This window comes from Notechis scutatus, chromosome 1 (genome assembly GCF_049901735.1).
Source record: "Notechis scutatus isolate UNSWTSFEM ecotype Mainland chromosome 1, rNotScu1.2, whole genome shotgun sequence".
NCBI classification, from domain to species: Eukaryota; Metazoa; Chordata; class Lepidosauria; order Squamata; family Elapidae; genus Notechis; species Notechis scutatus.
The window spans coordinates 247,775,283-247,798,156 of NC_142009.1; the positions used below are offsets into that span (position 1 = coordinate 247,775,283).

A 22,874-nucleotide genomic window follows, 5' to 3' on the forward strand; every position below is an offset into this window, starting at 1 on the left:
AACCCAGAAGCTTGCAATGTTTTTCAAAGCTTCCAAAAATACTCTCAAATCCTGTGCCAAAGTTACTTCAGCCAAAATCCCCATTAAAAAAAAAAGTTTAGCTGATGCAGTTTGGATCAAGTCTACATGCCTATTCTATTAACAGGACAAGTGAATGTTCTATATAATGTAAAAAGGCAAGTGTGTATAACCTTCCTTAAATGTTTTATGTAGATGTTAAATAGCCTGGAGGAGTCCATAGGGCCGCCTTCCCACCTGGTGTTCTCCAGATGTCTTGAACTGTAATTTCCATAATCTCCCCGTGCAACAGAGCATGTCTAGTTCCCTGTGTAGATTATTCATTAAGTAACCAAAGAGGTCTTTAACTGATAACTGATTTAGTCTCCTTTCGGGCTCAGATTCAAGTGAGTAAAATTTCATGATGGATAGCTGGAAGGATTAATTAAGATTCACATGACACAAAATGACAACAAAGTGGTAATGTTACCCATCTGACAAGCTTTATGAGAGACTCCTTGTTTAAAACAAGTATAATGTAATGAATACTTAATGGAATCTATAGTCAGTTTTCAGGGACAATTGTCTGTTTCAGATATATAAAGCCTTTTAAGTAGATAAAATAGACCTAATGAAGGCTCATCAATTATGACACTTGCTGCATATATGGATCAGCCACTATTTTGGATATCATGTCTCAGTTTTTCCAACATTGCCATGTATTTTGGATGTATAGAAGGGGGGAAATGGGGCATTTGTTTTACAGTTTCAATTTTCTTTTATGTGTGTATTTTTTCTCATAGACTGAATCATTTTTGAACTTCTGGGAATTGATGTGTATATGTATGTGTGTGTGAGAGACAGACAGACAGACACTGACTTTGATGATTGGTTCTTGTTTTGAGGTTGAATTCTTGACTTAGTTGAACTGACTCTGCTTTTTCTTGTGCATCTTCAATCTGTCATCATGCAAACATTCATGGTCAAGGAAACTTGATGTGAAAACGCTCTGGACGTTTAGGAACTGAGGTGGTGCTTCTGTATCTATATAAACTAATCTCTGGACATATTTATGTGGAATAATGCCATTTTATTTATTTATTTCATTGAGTTGAAATATATATGGACCCAATGATGTAAGATAAAAAGATGTTTGCTAACATTTCGGGGGGCGTGGGGGGGAAGGATGTGTTTGAAAGATTGTTTCATGTAAAACCATAATCTAAAGAACTCCTTTTTTCTTTAAAGTAGGAATATCCAATCTTGACAACTTTAAGACTTGTGAACTTCAACTCCCAGAATTCCTCAGCCAGCTCTGCTTTACAGCATGAAAGCAGTCAAGTTTGCAAGGCTGTCATAGCTGCTGTAGAAGCTGCTTCTAGGAGTATTTCTGATAACCTTCTTGTGAGACTGCCAGAAAAGCAATAGGAATATGGAAACTGCCAGAGATGGATTTCCTGATGCAGTCCATTTCAGCCCAGCATTTTTAATAATACAAAGAGTGTGGCTTTGTTTGCACTAATGTGTTTTGCAGAACATTTTTTAAACATGCTTTGTTATGATTCTCCTCGACTGTCCCATCCCTACAAAGATCCGCAAAATATCTATCTTCCACTATAACATACATGTAAGAAACTTGCAAAGGGATGTTGTAACAGGTTGAATTACAGGTACAGGTCACTACGTTAGAATCAAGTCTGATTGTAAATTCAGGGTGAGATTCAATGGGAACTGTGCTGGTTAGACAGTATATAGTTAGTTTGGAAATGAGAGCTAATCGCCTTAAGGGAATGTTTCATGGGAAATGTAATTAATGTCTCTTGGGAGATGTAGTGCATGTCACGTGGTCACATCTGTAATCTGGTCATTAAATTGACCTCTGGTTGGGCTGAGGGAGTTTTTGGGCATTCCTACCTGGACCCCAGCATCATGCTGGAGGCTTCCTTTGGTATATCACTTTTCACACTATGAAGACAACAATGCAAAGATTGCACATTAGATGAATCTTAGCATAACTGTGAGTTATACCTTGAGGGTGCCTGATATAATCCAATAAAGAAACTTTGTATGGAAGCCTTTGTAGTGTTTAGCTCCTTATCCCAGGTATTTTGAAAAGATAAATATTGCCTGGGGCAAGATAGGAACTTTGTAATAAATGCAATTACACCAGTCTAGTGCTATAAATATAAATAAGTGTTAATGTTAGTGAATGTTTTTCTGAAAGTTTTGATTACAAAGCTTGCATTGTCCTCCTCCCCAACTTTACAGTCACGAAACGAAGATTTCCTTTTTAGCTAACTTGCATATGTGAAGATGGATTATAATTTGGACATTACTCTAAATCAGGATTCATTAATTCCATCTGCTCGCATTCGTGTCAGAAACTCCAAGGCACTTCTATTTGCATCTTTTATCTATATTTATATTCCATTAATTCCTTTTATACCTTACTATTGGCAGTGCTAAATAGAGTTAGAATTATCTAACATCTGGATAGCCACACATATCTGTACTGTAAACTGTAATTGAGATTTTCCAAGTTTTAACTTCAAATGCAGAAGCTGAAATATTGATAAATGGCAAATAAGAGTCAACACTTCCAACTTCATCCAGATCAGTGCCAGAAAATAAACCAGAACAACATGCTAGTGTGTAAGAGTTCATTCCAATTATTAATACTGGGTTAGTCTGTTCTCATAGTTTTACAGTAATAAAACACTAATAGTCAGCCTAAATTTTTACTTGTTTTAAAAGCTGTACCTAGCCTGCCTCTTCTTCCTAGTTTCAGTGGCTATAATTACTGGTGGGCATAACAGAAATTCTGAAATCATAATTACATAGCAAAAAAAGTATTTTCTGAACACAAAAACAATTTTGATTTTTCAGGTGATTGCATACCTGAAATGGTACTAGATCGTGGGTGTCAAGCTTGAGTTCATTGAGGGCCGCATCAAGGTTGTGTTTGACCTCTGGGTGTGGCCAGGGTGAGCGTGGCCAACTCGATGTCACTTGTATCGGGGGCATCTGTGGTGTCCCAAACAATCTTCCAGCAAAAACGGGCTCCTGAGCTCCGTTTTCAGCTGCCACGGCCTCCTGCAACCCTTTGCCAGTGAAAATGGAGCTTGGGAGGACTGCCAAAAATGGAGCTCAGGAGCCTGTTTTACCTGGCAGAGGCACCGCGGGCCAGTCCTTTGCTATTTCCAGGGTGGGCCCGCGGGCCAGATATAAGCCCCCAGGTGTTAAGTTTGACACCCCTGTACTAGATGGAAGAAATTTGTCTTTTCCTCAGCAAATCTAAGTTGCTTTCTGCATTAAAAAAATAATAATTGTTTGGGTGAAAATATACACTACTTTTTCAGGTAACTAGTTTTAAGGTAGCAATAAAACAAATGGAAATGTGGGGGTTTTTTTAAGAAGAGGAAAAGCTTTGAATTAGAGCCGGAGGGGGAAAAGTTAAATCCTAAATCATTTATTGGAAAGTGGATTTTTGGAAATGTTTCATTTTTATACAACCAATAGCTATTTGAATAGGGGAGAAATGAACAAATGAGGTAGAAAAACAATTGAAACTTTGAGGAAATTCCAATAGGGTAATAGAGATGAAGGTTTCATAATCTTTCCCCTTGTTAGTACTGACTGTAATTATTTGCAGAACTTGTGAGTTTAAGATGAACTTTGCATGCATAAGAAGGGGAGGCTACTGAAAAAGAGATTGATTCCATGGTTCTTTTAGATTGAGGCTTAGTTTCAAAGATACAAATTTCATAGGATATGTTTCACTTGAATTATAAAAATAATTTATGCTGACGCTTGCAGTTTAAAAACACTTCTCTATCCTTGTATGGGATAGAGAAGCCCAATAAAATTTCAGAGGCCCTTAAAAACCTGTTAAATCATGCCTGGGAAACTTCCTGATGCAGATCAGTCAGTTGTAACCATGCTGAGCCAACTGTAGAAGCCAAAATTCCATGAAAATATAAAATAAGCTTTCTTGGAAGATGATGTAGAGATTAAACATTTACTGGGCCATGTTGGTTTCAAAACTGTCAAGAGAAGAAAAGCAAATTCAGATTGTAAAATCATGTTTTTATTACCAGCAGAATTCATCTATGTAAAATACAGTACACGTTTCCATTAAGAGTTCCCATATAATACAAAGCACTTTAATGAAAAAACAATCTCCGTTTTGAAAGAGCATGAGCATGATCATTTTGTAAAATTGGATGTTAAGCAAGGTTGCTTTTAATATGCAAAATATTCATGTACATATTTAAATTAACTCTGTCACTCATAATGGCTATCAGTTTAATTTGATATTTCTAGAAGTTACTCTTCTTTACAGAAGGAGAATTTTAAAGCCTATTTTTAAGATGCCTGAATCATTCAAACTAGATATATATTATTCAAATAATAACTTGAAAGACTAATATATACTATATATTTTAATATATACTGATACATTTTTGTACTAAAATAAAAATAAAATTAGATGATAAAATATGTATATTACAACTTATCTATGGCATTTTAGTTCCCAGCCAGATATTTATCCTGTAAGAATAATGGGTTATTATAAGCTGCTTTAAAGTCCATATATAAGTCCTTTAGCATACTTGAATTCTGCTTTTCAGTGATAGAGATTCCATTTTAAATTATCATAGATAATATTCATCTCGTACAAAGATGTTCTTTCACAGCTATAGACAAATATACATGAATATACACATGTGCAGTGTTTATGTACATATACTTGAATGTTATTTCCACACATTGGATAGAAGAGTATCTTTATATCTGTGACAGGTATATTTTATAAATATATGAAACGTGGAAGGCAACAGTAGTCCAGTTTTGAGACTAAGAAGTGTAAATAAGGAAGAAATTAGTGACTAATTGACCCAATTCTTTATCTTAAAATAGACACACTCAATAAACTAGGCTTTTATTTAAACCAAGCTTTCCATATCATATCCAGTCATATAGAAAAGATGTTTGTTATTATATCTATTGCATAGAATACATGCTACCTTAGATAAAATAATACAAGCACAAAAGGAAACAGATAAGTTTAAGAGAACAAACAGATATTTCTCTGCATTGTGAAAGATCCCTGATACTAAGATACTTGTGGGAAGTCTCACAAAAACATCCATACAAGGGTAGTTATGTGTAGTTCTAATACTGATATTTCTACCACAAATCTAGTTTTTGTTCCTATTTTTGATCAAGAATTGCTTCTTTTTCTGAAATCAATAGATAAGTACTTTTTTACTGCCAACTGATTTTACTATCCCCCCCTCAAAATAGCCTAAATGTATCCTACCTCTAATAGATTATATCCTGTTTTTATAATAATTTTATTAAAAATTACAATTAAAAGATGAAAATCAATACACATTTAAAAAAATAGAAGAAAAAGAAGAAATATTGGCCATTTTTTTTGCCACTCACCCAAAGGGTGGCCTGTAACACAATTTTCTCCAGCCCATTTCTTCACCAATTCTGTCCAATTCCATCACTAGCCCGACCAATTTACACACTTCATATTCTCTTTTTAACAAACAATTGGTCTTGAGCAGAGTCTTACTCAGATGTCTTTCCCTTACTCAATCTTCACCTCCCGTTCTATGGCTGTGGGTCTGTGAGCTGCCTAATAATGGTAGAACTCTTTCTAAGCTACTCTTTCTACTCTCATCTTTGGGAATATGCTTTCCTTCTGCAGCAACTCCAACTCTTGCTGTTGGCCAATGTTCATGCTGCATGAGTTGAGCTAGGCATTGCTGGACATTTGACTTGGGATTGGTCCTCTGTTCGGCACCAGCCGCTAGCAGCCATTAGACTGCCATCACCAGCTATTCCCAGACTATCCCAACATTGTCAGGCATCACTCTCTGGTTGCCAGTGGCTACAATAGACCCTTTTCTCCTTTCTCCTCATTGTTATTGCAACTTGGTTTTACCTCTTGCCCACTTTTCTCCCTTTTTCTATGCTAGTTCATAACCAACAACCTTTCCTAAATCAAACATGCATTCCTAGTTCTCCAGCAACACTTCCTCTACTTCAGTCACTCTCTCTCAAGTTTAGTTTTCCCAGATTTGGAAGCTTAAAATTTCTATTAGATAATTACCAATCATAGCTCTTGGTCAGAAATTCACTGAAACAAAAGTCCCCTTCCCAAAGACTTCATTATCTATTTATAGAATTGCTGAAAATAGAATGTATCCTTTTCAGAATGTATTACTTCAAGCCCATATTAATAGAGCTATATTTAGCATTAATTTCACTGTCACTGGATCAGCAGCTCCTTTGTCTGGTCAAGTTGCATGCGCAGAGTTCCACTTTCTCATCTATACATTTATAGGTGTGTTCTACTGTTTCATCTCAATGATACCTGCAAGTATTTAAAAAAATGAATAAAAATTGCAGTTAGATGGACACTTTCTTTCAAAACAAATATTTTGAAATTTTCTTCTTCAAAAAATGTACTAGAAAATGTATAATTTTTGCGTTGAGACAGATGGTTTTATTTGGAGAAGTGTGGAATTCAAGGGATAGCTGTATTCTGAACTATAATAATGTCAGGCTTAACATATAGTAGTATATGTATATTGCAACACTGTATTCTGGATTGTGCAAAAATTGAATTCCTCTTCCACTCCCAATTATTTGGTTAATCTGAAGGAAATTCACATTTTCTTAGAATGTCTATTTTTTTTCTTATTCTTCAGAAGCTGCAGGTCCCTTTTAAATTGTTCCTGTCTTCTTGTGAACCATTTACAAATTGTTCAATCAGTTGCTTGTTAATTTTAATTTCTTCCCTTTTCTAATGGTAGCTAAGCCTGTAGGCTCCTGTCAAAGGGCATATCCAGTGAGCCGTATTTTCTTCCAATCTGTGAGCTGGCAGAAAAGTTTTATGCCAAATATGGTGGATTGCTTCTCATGCTGACAAGTGATGCTGACCATCATGATTTAATGCGAAACCATTAAGGAAAATAATCAGTGGATTTCCCAGCTACAATTACTTTCCCGTCCCGTGTCATGTTCAGATGGAAAAAAATAACTGGTAAACCAATTGCATTAAACTTTTTTTTACAGTTTATCTCTCTTGAAAAAGTGTAAATGTTTGCATACAGCAAACCCGCATCAGACCTGGCAAGCAGCGCAGAAATATCTGGTCAGATATTACAGTATGGAGATACTTTGAGGAAGCCAGCTTTCCAGTCTGCTTTGCAACCCAAACCAAAATTGCCATTGAGGGTAGTGCCCAGCAATTGCAGTGGAGGAGGCATGCCCGCAGCAGCATTAGGTGGCCATTAGGGATTGGGTAGATCCCAACCCTTGTCCATATCACCAGCCACATTCTTGTTGAAATATGTCTTCATGACAAAAATTGTATTGAGAGAAGAGGCAGAAAACTACTTGAAAACTGAAACACAACATTTTAGTTGTCTCAGCTGTGTTCTGGAGATGAGACAAAGGCAACGTCATGAGAAACACGGAATGTTAAAAAGATTACTGGCATTCCCCATGCTACATTTAGAGGTGGTGAGGATGAAGTCTTGGAGCAAAACAGATTTACACATATTACTCCAACTGGCTTAGAAACTGTTTAAGGAAGAGATACTTTTAATGTTTGGAAGGAGCTGCATAAACTATTGGATTACTGATGTTATAATGGTAAATATGTTCAAACCTTCTCCCCTCTCATTCATAATGTTCAGAGAAACATAACTTGCCTTATCCAACATGGTTGTTATGTGCTTGAGTGCTGTAGAATGACCTGCACAGTTGGTTGCAGAAGTTGCATTTGTATCACAGCCATGTGGGCTAGTATTTGGAAAAAGCAACATCTGAGATAAATAGAATTAGATGGATAGAAATTTAATCAAGAAACCTCTAGTTCTTAGTCTTCAGCTGATTTTTGCAACCCCTTGGTCCTTTCCTTTGCTGCTTGACTTATTTATTACAACACTTTGTGTTGTCTCTTTTCTCTGAGTCGCCAAGGTTTCACAATCCTACCGAATGCCAACAGAGTTATTTTTATAGTAAGCCGATACCTTAAAAACAGAGCTAAACTGCATAAGCAATGAGGAGATGAAACAAGACTGCCTACATAAATCTGAGTTGGTGACAAAGGGTGCTTATTGGCAAGTGATAACTGCAAGGGAAATGTAGGCTATAAACTATGATATTGGTTTTGGTGAATGTCACTGTTGTGTGTAGAAAGCTTGATTCTTAAAAACAGCACTTACAAATCGTAGCACAACGAGATGGTTTCTCTGTAAGGCTGTTGCTCAAGTAAATCAATGTTCCTAATGGAGGTGTAATACTAGAATTTTCTCTGTGATTATCCATGGTTTGAATATCTACTTGCTTGAGGATACAAGATTGTGGGAGATTTTTCTAGTACTACACACGATGTATTTGTGCCTTTGTCACTTTGTTCTTGATGAGTTCTCGCAGAAGAAAATGTGGGGTAAAGTAAAAGAGAACAAGAGGCATAGAATTTAATAGCAGTGGATTTTGGGAGGCAATCTTTTTACTGCTGAAAGCATGAATTCACCCTCTCATCTCCTAGGAGCACATCATTAGCGGACTGTACCTTTGCAACTAATGAAGATTATGTTATTTCCTGATCAATGGAAATCTCTCTTTCTCTCTCTCTCTCTCTTTCTCTCTCTCTCTCTCTCACACACACAGCTAAGCAAGTAAAATCTAATTAAATTTGCTAGGTAATTACACTATAATAATGCCTAATCTTTTTATTGGCTTAGATCTCTAAATGCTTTTTTAAGAGTCTCTTTGCATATAAGATGACCTTACAAAAGACAGAATTCCACATTACAAAAGCATTCAAGTGCTGCTGAGCCAGGATTGAAAACTACTGTATTGAAGCCATTTGCCATTCTTTCTCTCTGTATTTGTTTTGTTGTGTACCAGAAAACAAAATGAATATAACAAGGATATTCTGATATCTCATAGGTGTTTGATGTTTCTGATTATTATTTTTAAGGGATTTATTTTTTATACACTTAGGTGTATCAAATTGGTCCAATTGCTCATGTACCTTTCTCTCAGATCACTGAATATATTTGTGAAAACATGCTTCCAATATTTGTTGGCCTACCACCAACTATTAACAGTATGACCTTACATTTCCAGGATCCTTGAAAAAGGCTTTAGGTTCATGGTGAAATGCCTGTGGCTTTTTTCTACTGCTATTGACTTGGTAGTATCCTCAGGAAGAGCCCTACAGCTCTTTGAAGAATTACCAGGAGGCCCTCAACTTGTAGATCAGTAATTGCCTGCAGATTTCTAGAAAGGAAATAGCTTCCATGATGATGCAGCTTGTTTTGTTTTTGTCTGCAGTATCTAGACCTGCCTTCCCCAAGTGGTATTGTCCAGGACTTGAAGTCCCAAATTCCCTATCCAATCTGGAAATTCCTGGAGTTGCAATCCCAACCCCACACGAAGGTAGCTATTATGAAATGGAGTCTTGAACATGGTCTAGGGCAGTATTTCTCAACCTTAGCAACTTTAAAATATCTGGAATTCAAGATGCTGGTTGTGGAATTCCAGGAGTTGACGTCCAGAAGTTGAAGAACCTTAAATTTGCTAAGATTGTGAAACACTAATCTAGGGTACAGGGAATGTGGGCCAAAGAAAATATGTTAAAAGTTTTAATATAAATGTAAGAGCTCATACATGGCTTAGAATTAAATGCACATTAAATGCGATTCAGTTAGTGCAGAAAGCGAGACATTAAATATTCTCAGATAAAGCATTTCTGATCTAATATATTCATTTTATTCAATGGCCATATATCAATATAGGTAGTCCTCGATGTACATCTGTTCATTATTGATCGTTCAAAGTTACAATGGCACTGAAAAAAGTGACATGATCATTTTTCACACTTATGACCGTTGCAGCCTCCTCATGGTGACCTGATCAAAATTCAGCAGCTTGACAGCTGACTCATATTTATGATGGTTGCAGGGTCATGTAATCCCCTTTTGCGACCTTCCAACAAGCAAAGTCAATGGGAAAGCCAGATTCACTTAACAACCATGTTGTCAGCCCCGGGTCTGTCTTGAATCAGACTTGGGGCTGCCAAATTGACACATGTGACTAATTTAACAACTGCAGTGATTCGCTTAACAAATGTGGAAAGAAAGGTCATAAAATGGGGCAAGACCCACTTAACAAATGCCTAACTCAAAAACATAAAATTCTAGGCTCAATTGTGGTCATAAGTCGAGGACTATCTGTAGTTCTACCTGCAACAGCTGCATGACTGTGAAAAAAAGAAGCAGCTGCCTTACTGAGGCAAACAAATCTCTGTTTAAACACTTGTACATTCCAAAATACTATGTCCAAATCATTTTCAAAACATTGCATAGCTTTAATGCATATTTCTACGATGCCAGTAGTGAGCCACAAATTGTTAAACGTATGCACAGATTGTATAGTTGTCCTTAGCTTCAGAAGAGTGATACATTTAGTTTTCTTTGTATACCCCTAATCTCTGTTTTGAAGAGTAGGAATGAAAAGAAACGGGTTGAATCTATTCTGTTTTCTTTTAACTGTGTTTTTTTTTTTAAATGAGGGTATGCAGAGGGTATATAGAGGTCTGACTTGTTATCCTATTGTTGTGGAAATAAATAACTTGCCGAAGGGCTGCTGTAGCAACCTGTTCTTGAAATATTGAATACAGCTGGCAGGTTCAAAGCATGGCTGACCCACTTGGTTGGCAGGCTGCCAGAAGGCTTATATAGCTATCAAGTGTAAGACTGAGCTTTTGCACCTCTTTGCACCTGCTGCTGGAAGGCTTTTCCCACCCATGTGCAAAGCGTAGATTGGGATTTGAGGACAGCTGCTTGCAGCAGAATCTAGTTTTCTTGTCTTGCTAGGGAGATATAGCCCAGGGCACAGTGTGTGGGTGAGTTCAAAGATCCTATCTACGGTATTCATTTTTGCAGCAATCAGATTTCAGCACTAAAACCGTAGGTCGTGCACAGGGAAGTACATGGTATGAACAGGATCACTTGTCACTAGAACCTTCTTTTGTCAAATTACTTTGTGTTTCCTAACTCTTGGCAAAGTGGTAGGTCTTTATCTGTGCCATGAAGGCCTTCATGGCCTAGAAATCTTAGAATTATTCTTTGCGTTTCTTAACTTCATGTCCCTTGGCTTGGCAATCCTCTTCTCTCCTGCCATTTTTTGTAGTACCAGTAAAAATAACCCTGATTATATGGCAAAATCAGGTGAACATATTTTTAATTTCTTTTTCCAATCCTACCTTTTCTCATCTAGATTTGTGCATAGCTGCACCTGTTCAGAGTGGACAGTGGTAGGTCCAACTGGCAGTACGCTTTCCAAAAACATTTCCTGGTCAAGTGCCAAAAGTTGCCTTTTCCAATGTACGCTTCATGTAGCTGTTGTACACAGTTTTTCTCTGACTTCCCAAATCAACTGGGATAAGGATATTATGTGGTTGTGATCACCTTTATGGCTCTTCTCTTGAACCCTTACATTTGCACAATGCCTAGTAATTAAGAAAACCATGTTGTACATCAGGGTTGTCAAACCTGCGGCCTGTGGGCTGGATGCATCATGTGCTGGCCATGCCCATGCCCGGTTTAGCAAAGGGGGAAAAAGTCCCGATACGTCATGTGATGCTGCCAGTTTGACACCCCTTCTTCTACATGCTTAGAAAAAGAAATGACGAAAGTCAAACATTTCAGGAATACCTTTGTATATTTATTTATCCAAAGTAGTATTTTCCTTTCAGCCTCCTTATGCAGTAACATCATCACAATAAAATGAGAGGGCCTGACGTGTGAGCCAAAACTGGTAATTTTGGGGTGCCTTATCTAAGGCTATATTTTGTGTTCCCAATACATCTTCCCTTTAGAATCTAAGACCCACAGGCAAAAGTACATTCTTAATAAAATAAATCCATTTGTTCATTTTGATCACAAGGTATTCATTATACAATTATAGGAGCAAGTGTTATCTTTTGGCCTCAGAGAAAAGGAGGCCCTTTGGGATTCTCCTTAATGCTTTGTCTAATTTTGTTTCATCTTTGTAATTTTTTTTCCTGTTTTTTGAAATTTGTGTTTTAATTTTTCAATCAAAATAAAATTTAAACATGAAATAATGCAAACTTTATTCTTACAGCATAGTAGAGGATCACCATGAAGTGTTGGAGGAAAAAGTAAATCTCCAAACTGTATGTTTTCTTTAACCATATATACTAACAAAGGAGAATATTTGAAGTTCAGGGTTGAAAAGAGGGGGTCCTTGTTGCTTTCTGAGCTTGGTTGTTTTCTTGCAGATGTTTCACTAAACTAGGTAATCATTGCTACCTAGTTTGGGTAGTGAAATGTCTGCAAGAAAGCAACCAAGCTCAGAGAACACCAAGGACCCTTAATCATATGTACTGAGATAAATCACTTCATTTCATTCTGCCATGTCTGTTACCAATTGAAATAGAGGGAATCTTTGTACAGCCCCATTTCTTTCCAATGAATGATAGGAAGAAATTTCCCTATTTTTTTTTCTTTTTTAACTCCTTGGGAAAAAAGATGGTAAAAAGAAGTGAAGAAGAAGAAGAGTGTAGGGTTTTCTTTAACAGCCCTTTAGAGCCTAAAAGTTATTCTTGAAATTGTAATACAGTCCTTCAAATCTATCTCACCATAGACTATCTCATATGAATGATCTGCTTTACATTTGTTCGTATCATGAATTTCAAAGTGCAGGAGTATGTTAGAGTCAATGGAAAATATTTCCTAAATGCAAATCAAATCTGGAATTTTGCAACATGATTCCTCCCCCAAATTGGCACTTTCCAGATGTTTTGGGCCTACAATTTCTATCTAGTTGGCCATGTTGGAAATTATTTAAACAAATAAGAAGTGGGGTGGGGAATTGAAAAGAGCCTTTTCCAGTTCTTTGTTGTAGTACTTTTTTAAAAAATTCCACACAACAGAAATCTATTACATACAAAAACTATTGAAAGAATTCTATGAGGACTATGCTGCATAAGGAAAACACTATGTAAAATGTACTATTTGATTCTTTATTATCACATTTTAATTCTGTTGAAGAAGAAACCATAAACTGGAATGCAGCATTGTTGTTTAAATTGATTTAATCACATTGGCTAAAATTATCCTTGGAAGCAATTGAAAGAACTGTGGGAACAAGATTTCAATGTTTACAAATACCCCTTGAGAGTATCAGAACTACAATCAGTGTTAATGATGTTTGCCATTTTCATATATAAGCTTTTGTGTGTTCTGGACTCGTCTGCTTCTTTCAGAATTGTAACAAGAGCCCCATGTGTTTCAGCTGAATTAGCTCATATTACAGAAAAACAGAGGAAAGAGAAATAAATATGATAGTTATTCAATCCATGTCTATATCTGTTATAGTTTTAGGTGAATTATGGGAGTAAACTGTTTTCCAGGTAGCTGGAACAAAGGAAAAAGTAACTGTTTCTTTTTTATAAATATAAAGTCTAGCTCTTAAGACGACCCTGCTTCAATGTTTAGGCAAAACACAATTTTTAATTGCATAGTTTTCTTTTTCTCTGTCTAATGATGCAAAAAGGTTTGTAAAATAATTCTTTAAGCCATTTAATGAAAAGGCAACTATTTATTCTGATTTGTTTCTACGGACATTTCAAATAAAAGGTGTCTTGTGAAGCCATTTACCTGAAATCTGACATTATTTCTGAGGATAATGAACAGGACTGAAAAAAACATTTTTTATATTACATTTTTTTTTTTACAAAGAACATAAAAGCTTAACAATAACTAATAAAAAGAAAAAAACAAAAGAGAGAAAAGGAAAAAGGAAAAGAAAGACAAAAATGCAGAAAGAAGAAAAAGAAATGGAAAGAAGCTTCTGATTTCCTTTGCAGAAATTATACATAAGTATAATTACAAAGTTATATCTTGGTCTATGATTACAAAAGAAAGCCTATCTTTTTTATTATCTAATTCTTTTTCTAATCATGCTTTTTTCCTTTTTCTGGAAACACCTTATAGATTTTAATAATAATTTCACTGCAGTTGTCATATATAAATACAAAGTTCCATAATTTATTTTAGTTTGTTATTGATTAATCCCCAAAGAAAAGCCTACGGCTTTTAATTTACTTCAGACTTTAAAATCTTCTGAATTTATATATTGGTATCCACTTTTAAAAAGCTTTTTTACAGAATACATCAAGGAACAAAAATGCATTTCTGACTTTTGGTTTTATCCATCCCCAGTGCAAAGTGCTCAAAATAAATAAAATTAAATAAATAAATAAGAGACCTGATGATAAAAATAGAAAATTTTACATTTAAATTAAACATTGTTCTAATTTATTAATATGGCTTATCATTAATCATTGCCAAGGCTAATATTAATATTTTTAATAAATAAAAATCAGGGTTTGGGCTCTGTTAAAAATCTTAATAAATCATATAATAACCTATATTCGGGTAGTGGTCATTCCTGGAGGAGGCATTTCCTCAGGATCCTTCCAGCCGACTCCCAGGGACCATTTGGGTTTTACAGCTGTTTTTTTGCCAAGACTTAATTCTGCTAACAAGTCGGCTTTCCCTGTCTCCCCTAACAGCAGGGAATCTGGTCCTCCAGTCACTCCCAGGTCTTCTTGGTCGCTGGCTGGATTAGACATTGTGTTCAGACCCTCTCAGAAGAAAATTTATTAATTCTCCGGGTGGGCTGTGAAACTGAGATTCAGAATAATGTCAGATGGTGCTCCATTCAAAATCCAAGAAAGAAATACTTAGACTCCATTAATTAGAGAAAAGATATCTTTTACTGGAAGTCAAGTGATAGCAACAAAAGAATTCTGAATCTGAGAAAATGAGCATGTAAATCACATATACAAAGTGATGGCAACGTTCCCACCCCCAATAGTTCAATTGGCTCATCCAATTAAAAGTTGTGTATAGCATCATGTGGGCATCTCCAGGTGGTGATGAGCCCTCTGTCTGTTGACCTTGACATATTTTGATAAAGAGTTGCGGCTGCGCATAGTGTAGGATAGAAGCCTAAGCAAGAACCTCCCCCCCACCTTATACAGTTCTGTTCTGGAATACCTCCAGCTCGCTTCCCATAACCATGTCCCCCCTCCTCCCCCTGTTACTTATGAGAGCTGAAAGATGCAAAGCAAAGGAAGAAAATCTTGAAGGCTGACAATAGCTTTTATTAATTGGAAATAATTTTCTCCATCAGGTTAAATATTGCTGAACATCTTTGCCAAGTGTTTGCCAGGATGATATGTAAATACTCTGCAGACAAATCCTGTGTGTTTGATATAAATGTAGCATCTGGTCATAAAAGGCACTTATTTGTATATGTTGAAGCTATAATTAGTTAAATAAAGTATTTGTTCCAGTGAGAACATAGAGAAAATACAACTTTTAGTTATGCTTTACTGGACTTGTCTCTCTGTACTTGAAATGTAAGGAAATGTAACAGGAATGCAATGTCAGGACAACACAGCTTGCATAAATCTTTCAGCATTAAAAATAGAATTTTGCTTTTGTGAGAATGCCTCAGTTTTGGCAATGATTTAAAATGTTTTCAGTTATAGAGAACTTGAACACATTTTTCAGCAATATGATGGCCCTTGGAAATTCCTGTGTCCCACGTAATCAGTTTTTCAAGGAATTATTGCAGATAAAAAGGAGTAGAATAGAATAGAACAACTATAGAGCACTGCACACCAGAACAACTAGACGCAAGAACAGTTTTTTCCTGAAAGCCATCACTAATAATTTCCTCGACACTGTTCAACTATTTACAAAGTCTGCACTATTAATCTTCTCATCACTCCTTATCACCCATCCCCTCCCACTTGTGACTGTATGACTGTAACTTTGTCGCTTGTATCCTTATGATTTATATTGACTGTTTCCTAGTATGATTTGATTGCTTATTGTACCCTATGACTATCATTAAGTGTCGTACCTTATGATTCTCGACTCTTTGACAAATGTATCTTTTCTTTTAGGTATACTGAGAGCATATGCACCAAGACAAATTCCTTGTGTGTCCAATCACACTTGGCCAATAAAGAATTCTATTTTGAGGGAAGGAGTTGAAACAGTTTATGTCCGGGATGTGAGGGGTCTACAAATATTTTCACAGCCCTCTTTTTGACTCGTGCAGTATACAGGTCCTTGATTGAAGGCAGGTTGGTAGTAATTGTTTTTTCTGCAGTCCTAATTATCCTCTGAAGTCTGTGTCTGTCCTGTTGAGTTGCAGAACCAAACCAGACAGTTATAGAGATGCAAATGACAGGCTCAATACTTCCTCTGTAGAACTGTATCAGCAGCTCCTTGGGCAGTTTGAGCTTTCTGAGTTGGCGCAGAAAGAACATTCTTTGTTGTACTTTTTTGATGATGTTTTTGATGTTAGGTGTCCATCTTAGGTCTTGTGATATGATAGAACCTAGAAATTTGTAGGTCTCTATTGTTGATACGGTGTTTTCTAGTATTGTAAGAGTTGGTAGTATGGGAGGGTTTCTTCTAAAGTCTACCACCATTTCGACGGTTTTGAGTGTGTTCAGTTCCAGATTGTTCCAGTTACACCACAAAGCAAGTTGTATAACCTCCTGTCTGTATGCGGATTCGTCGTTGTCTTGAATGAGACCAATCACTGTTGTGTCATCAGCAAACTTCAGTATTTTAACAGATGGATTGTTTGAGAAGCAGTCATTGGTATATAGGGAGAAGAGGAGAGGAGAAAGCACACAGCCTTGGGGGGGGGGCTATGCTGATTGTACAGGTATCGGATGTGATTCTGCCTAGCTTCACCTGCTGCTTCCTGTCTGTTAGGAAGCTTATGATCCACTTACAAGTGTGTTCAGGTACCGCTAGTTGGTTTAATTTACTTAGAAGAGTGTCTGGAATGATGGTATTGAATACTGAACTTGAAGTCTACAAAGAGGACCCTTGCGTAGGTATTTGGAGATTCAAGGTGTTGTAGGATGTAATGCAGAGCCATATTAACAGCATCATCTGTTGATCTATTTGCTCGGTATGCAAACTGCATGGGATCTAACAGCGGATCCGTGATGGTTTTCAGGTGGGACAGCCAGCACAAGCCTTTCAAAGATTTTCATAACTACAGATGTTAGAGCAACTGGTCTGTAGTCATTCAGTTCCTTGATGGAGGGCTTCTTTGGCACTGGGATGATGGTAGAACGTTTGAAGCAGGAAGGAACATAGCACATCTCTAGTGATCTATTCAAGATTCGGGTGAAGATGGGAGCCAATTGGTCAGCACAGATTTTTAAGCAAGAAGGAGTTATCTTGTCTGGCCCTGGTGCTTTTCCTGGCTTTTGTCTGTGAAATAGATCTTGCACTTCTTTTTCTGTGATCACCAGAGGTTGTGAGCCCAATGGATTGGGGCCAGTTGTAGGAGGCTTGGCTGTTGTTGGTGTGTTTGAGATGGGGGTTGTGGAGATAGGTGGCTGTAGTTTCCTTTCAAATATGTTACCTCCCCAGATATACTGTAATGAAAACAACCCCAAAAGTGATCTGGATGACAAAATGTTTTTCTGTCCTTTCTGATTGCAAACAATGGGAACTGAGCTATTTTTACCAGCTAGTTTGACCTGCCTGGCTAAAAGTAGGTTACATATTGACTAAATCATAAGTTAATTATTAGCAAGCCAAGCCTCAACCATTTGCATGTAATTAAAGCATAGTTTATTAGTGATCCAATCCAGGGATTGAACTGAATGTAGAAGTGAGAGTCCAAATACTCAGAAAAGTCCAGTTTGCAACATGTACAAAAGAAATGATAGAGAATGGACTGGATCTGTTTGCAAAAAGGAAATGAATGTTTTGCAGTTCCAGAAGTAGCCTGCACATCTAGGAATCCAAATATTTCACGCACAATATTAGAAGGCGGGGGGAGAGTCAAGGCAAAGATAAAAGACTATAGAGGCAAAAGATAATAAGGAATTAGATGCTTTGAAAATACTTGGATTGCGCAGTAAATGCAAAACAAAATTGTTTTATGTTACTTGTTTTAAAGATTGTCAGGTTTCTGCTATGGGATCAGAAGCACTCTCCTGCAAATTAATTAGCTGGAGCTGTTTAGATCAGTGTTTGTAGAGAGTATTTTTCCAGTTTTGGAAACCAAATTCAGTTAATATGCATGTAATTCATCTGGGTACATTATGATCTTGTCTGTGTAAATTTGTATTAAAAATACTCAACCAAGTTACGTGGTTTAAGTTACAGTGTACACAAGCTATTTAGTTATACTTTAAAAAAAACACTCTGAAATTTAACATAGAAATGTTTTAATATTGACTGTTCACTCACAAAAGTGTAATAGACATTTAAACATTGGATGATACAAAGGTTACTTTGCACAATACTAGTGATTCACGCCAGATTAAAATGCAACTAGGCTCTTCATACATAAAGCTGAGTTTGAAGTGATTAATCAAGTTCTCTGGAAATAAACAGAAGCTATTTATTTGTTGCAAAAGAGGATGTTTGCGTCTGTAAAATATCAGCATTTGCCAAAATGAGGAATTCGTTTAAATTTCTGTTCAGCTCACGAGAACTTAATTTGTATCCAGTAGACTTGGTGTGGCCAGCAGCTCTCTTTTCACCCAGGTAGGGGAGTGGTTGCTGAGTTCTCACCCAGGAGGAAGAGGGCATGCTGTGCTTGCAACTTTTGCTTTGTCCTGCAGCCCTTCACAGCTTACCTCCTTAAAACAACGCTCCACCTTCTTTGGTCTGCCCTTACCACAGAGGTTTTGGGACAGGCACGTGGAAGCTGCTTCTGACATTGGCAAATGGCAGGTGGGGAATTGAAATGCCAAGAGGACACAAAGGGCTTCATTGGAGCAAATCAATTTATCTCTGTTTCAGTGAGAATTATGTTTCTCCAGGGCGCATCTCTTCATTGAGGCAAATCTAAATCACTCGCAGAGGGTTAATTCATAATATGCAGCAATGTTAAACAAATGATTTGGTTTATTTCCCATATTTTCCTATGCATTGTGTAAAAGAGAGGAGGAAAAAAAAACTTTACTACTTTTTCTTAGATCTTTCATCTGGATTTTATTTTTAAAAAAGAAGGATGCGAATGTTTGAGCAAACATTTCTGGAAGTTATCTTTTATAGTAGTCTTAGTTTGTCAATGTATGATTTGTCCCTAATAAGAATCAGCAATGCATCAGCAGGTTGAGATAAATCCATTCCTGGTGCTTCTGCACTGTATTCTTCAGGCTTACCACTGTGATGCCCTACTGGTACAGCAGATTTTTGCCTAGAGCACACCTTTGTATCAGCAGTACATTTTCCACAAATACAAGAGAAGCAATGAAATGTCCGTGAGTCGAGTAGACCTAGCAGGAGTTGTCCTATTAGATTATTTCATAATAAATTGATCACACATCTGAAAAAAGAGCCATCTCTTCTTGTTCCATAGTTGATTCAGATAAAAAAAATCTGGTCTAGTCATTCCTTGTCTGTATTATATGATTTATTTTCAATGGCTTAGTCACTTTCTTGTTTCTTCAGTTATGTGGTATTCTGGTTTTCCAAAATTTCTTCATTGTTTGAGATGAATTAAAATAAGAAATTTCCCATTTTAAAACAGAAATATTTCCTTTTTCTAACCGGGACTATTTCTGAACTTCTTGAACCCATTATAGTTATTCAGTGTAATCATATATTTTTAAATATTATGTGTATGGATTACAGTTCTTATTAATTTCAGAAATAATGGATAGTAGCTCCTGTTAGTAGCCCACTTGAAGAAGAGTAGACCTTGACTACTTTTCTTTAGTTCTCTACATCTCTAAGTACAACTTCTGCTTTTGTTCTATCGATTATTAAAACTAACCAAGAAAATTTCACCTGAAACTGTTCTTTATTGTTTTTAGGTTAATTCTCTTAAAGCTTCCAGGCTAAGGCTTGGACCAACCAGCCACCACCATTGAGCCCAGCAGCTGGAGCGGCAGCGAGAGCCCTGCCGAGGACATTGAAAGAATGAGCGATTCTGCAGATAAACCTATTGACAATGACGCAGAAGGGGTCTGGAGCCCAGATATTGAGCAGAGCTTTCAGGAGGCCCTAGCTATATATCCCCCTTGTGGGAGGAGGAAAATCATATTGTCTGATGAAGGCAAAATGTATGGTAAGTCATTGCAAATCCAGACAATTTTGAAAACAGCGCAGTAAACATTTCCTGAAGCTTTTTGTTGGGAGATGTGAGAGACTTCAAAAGTGTTGGGAGTTCATCGGAGTGTTCCTGAAATCAGAGGTCTTGCCTGTTGTTTATATCAGAACCGAAACAACTCATTTGTGGTGGATCTACTGCAAAATCCCAGCCATTTTACTGCAGGAAAGTTGCTTATTCCACAAATAAATTATGGCAATAAGGACTGCGTACTGTTGATCATTCTTGCTTGTTGCATTGTTCAGTTTCCCCTACTTCTTATTCCTCTGTAGTTAGGTGTAAAAACAAACCTATTGTTTTTTGTAGTGATAAATAGAAAGTTTGCAATAGTTCTGAAGCCTTCCACAAAAGTTTTTAACAAATTCCAAGAGCGTAACATGAATAGGGAAAGCAAGCAAGCAATATTTATACTTACTATATATGGAAAGCACTTTTCACAACTAAAATGCAAATCTTAGTTGTTGGCAATACATATCACAAAGAACAAAGGAGGTAGATAAAACCCCTTTTCTGCTATTAGTTTATGGTGAATTTGTCCGACTATCACAGTGAGTGACTTCAAAAATCTTCCCTTCCAGCTGGGGCTCCCATAAATTATCAGATGTGCTAACAGTATTCATAAATATATTTGAAGTTTTTCCCATCTAGGGCTAAGTTGTTAGTTTCAGTTTTTCCAAGTTGCCCCAGCTAATCTCTATCTTTGAAGGCTTAAGCTGTTTTTCTCCTCCCTTTCTCTCCCCCCTCTTTTCAAAGTTATTGCTGACTGTAGTTTTTTCATCCTGGCATCCTGGCAAGCAGATGGCAGGTTAGAGCACCGGCCTTGTTTCTCTCCGTAAGCATGGCGTGTTTAGCAATTTTGTCTTTTGTGTGGTAGGCTCCTTTTCCCTGTGATCCCAAATCCTCACCTGATGCCTCTGTTTCTGACCATTTAGCAAAAAGCTCACTCTTCCACGATCTGCAAATATCTTTTTTTTTTTTTTTTTTGCACAATGGGGTGTTTTGTGTTGAGATAGAGGCGTGCTTCCCCAGAAGAGGTTGAGTAGGAATCTGCCAAGCAAACTAAAGCAGATGGTACTGCAGCTGCCACCAGCTGTGAATCGCTCCCTTCTCCCCCAGGACCGGTTTGCATGATGTAATGGAAAAAAAAGGGGGAACATTCTTTTCTGTGGGATTGGAGTCTCTCACAGCCTGCCAGTGTCACAGAGAGGCAGAAACAGCCCTCAAGGCATTAGTTTGCAGCTGTCATGTGACTCTTGAAGCCATATGAAACATAATGTCTGGAAAATAGGCTGGTGATGAAGCATCTCAGCTGCTGTTGGCAGAAACTTTCTAGACTGCTCTTCCCCGGCTCGATTGGTTTTTCTCCCTTCCCCTCCTCTCCCCAATTTATTATCAAGCAGTAGAGATTTCCCACCTCCTCTGGCTTCCTTGGATACATTTCTCTCTCTCTCTCTCTCTCTCCCCCCCCCACCACCTCTCGTTTTGAGTATTTTGTACTGGGGATTTCTGATAATTAGGGAACATTATTTTCCATTTCCCAAAGAAGCCCAGAGATAAGTATGTACAAAAGTGTGCATGTATGATTAAAACAATGTTTGGTGCTTGGCTGTTGACTTTTAAAAATATTTCTTTTGTACAATAATTCTTTTGATGGATTAGTGATACATGCAGAATTATTTCCTTAGTTTTCTGAGCACAAGCATACGAAACATTTCCCCCCTGTGCTACCATTTTTACTAGCATTTGGACAGGAAGCAGTTGTTGAAAATAAACAATAAAAGAAAAACTCATTGAAATAAATAAAAAAAAAGATATGGAAGCCAGCTGCAGATGGCTGCTGTGTAATGGTGACTGTCCTTTTAATCTAGAGCTAGTATGATTTCTAAAAGGCATTCTTACTATCTGATACGTCATTTTATGATGTCTGAAATCTGTATCCAGGTTGTAGTGAATTTTGATTTTTTTTTTTTAGGGCAGTCAAAATCTTCTAGGAAAATTTCTTTAAAATTCAAGCTGTACAGTACTTGGAGAATTTGAGAATTTACAATTTTATAACAGAGTCTTACAGTTCTTTTATTTTTTAATTTAAATATAACCTTAATAATATATTTTATTTATTCCAGATGTCAGATAGAATAATAGTAATAAACAAGATACTTTTGGACAACATGTTATGTTTATTTATGGAAGAGAGATGACAGTATTTTCAGAAATGTAATTTTACTGTTGCAGATAAACTATTTAAAAAAATCTTCCCAGAAAATATTTTAATTGAAACAGTATTTAAGTGAGTTGCAGTCTGTAGCAAATTGTGAAGGATTGGGTAAGATTTTCCCCCTCCCTTTGCCTGTTAATGTGTGTTTATTTTGGAGAGCGAAGAAATCTAGAACACTTTAGTTGGTCCTGGCAGAGATGAGGATATTCCTATAAATATTTGAATGACAGTGCATAGAACTTCATTCTGGATTCTGTGCTGTTTAATTTATTTATAAATAACTTTGATGAGAAATTGTGAAACACAATTATCACAGTTGGCCACAATATAAAAATGAACCAATAATAAACAACAGTATCAATATTCAGAGGAATCTTGACATTAAGAAACTGGAGTGCACCCAGAGTAGGGATGATAAGAA

At 36.7% G+C, this 22,874-nt stretch overlaps 1 protein-coding gene across 8 annotated transcripts in view; it reads left to right on the top strand.

Annotated features, from left to right (window-relative positions):
* The window catches only part of TEAD1 (TEA domain transcription factor 1), a 229,511-nt gene that overhangs the window by 69,342 nt on the left and 137,295 nt on the right, over positions 1-22,874 (top strand). For all 8 annotated transcript variants that reach the window (XM_026664832.2, XM_087950992.1, XM_087950996.1 and 5 more), the window contains one exon: positions 19,943-20,196. In XM_026664832.2, the coding sequence (XP_026520617.1) occupies positions 20,049-20,196 (148 nt within the window). In that variant the 5' untranslated portion in view covers positions 19,943-20,048. The remainder of the gene's footprint in view (positions 1-19,942; positions 20,197-22,874) is intronic.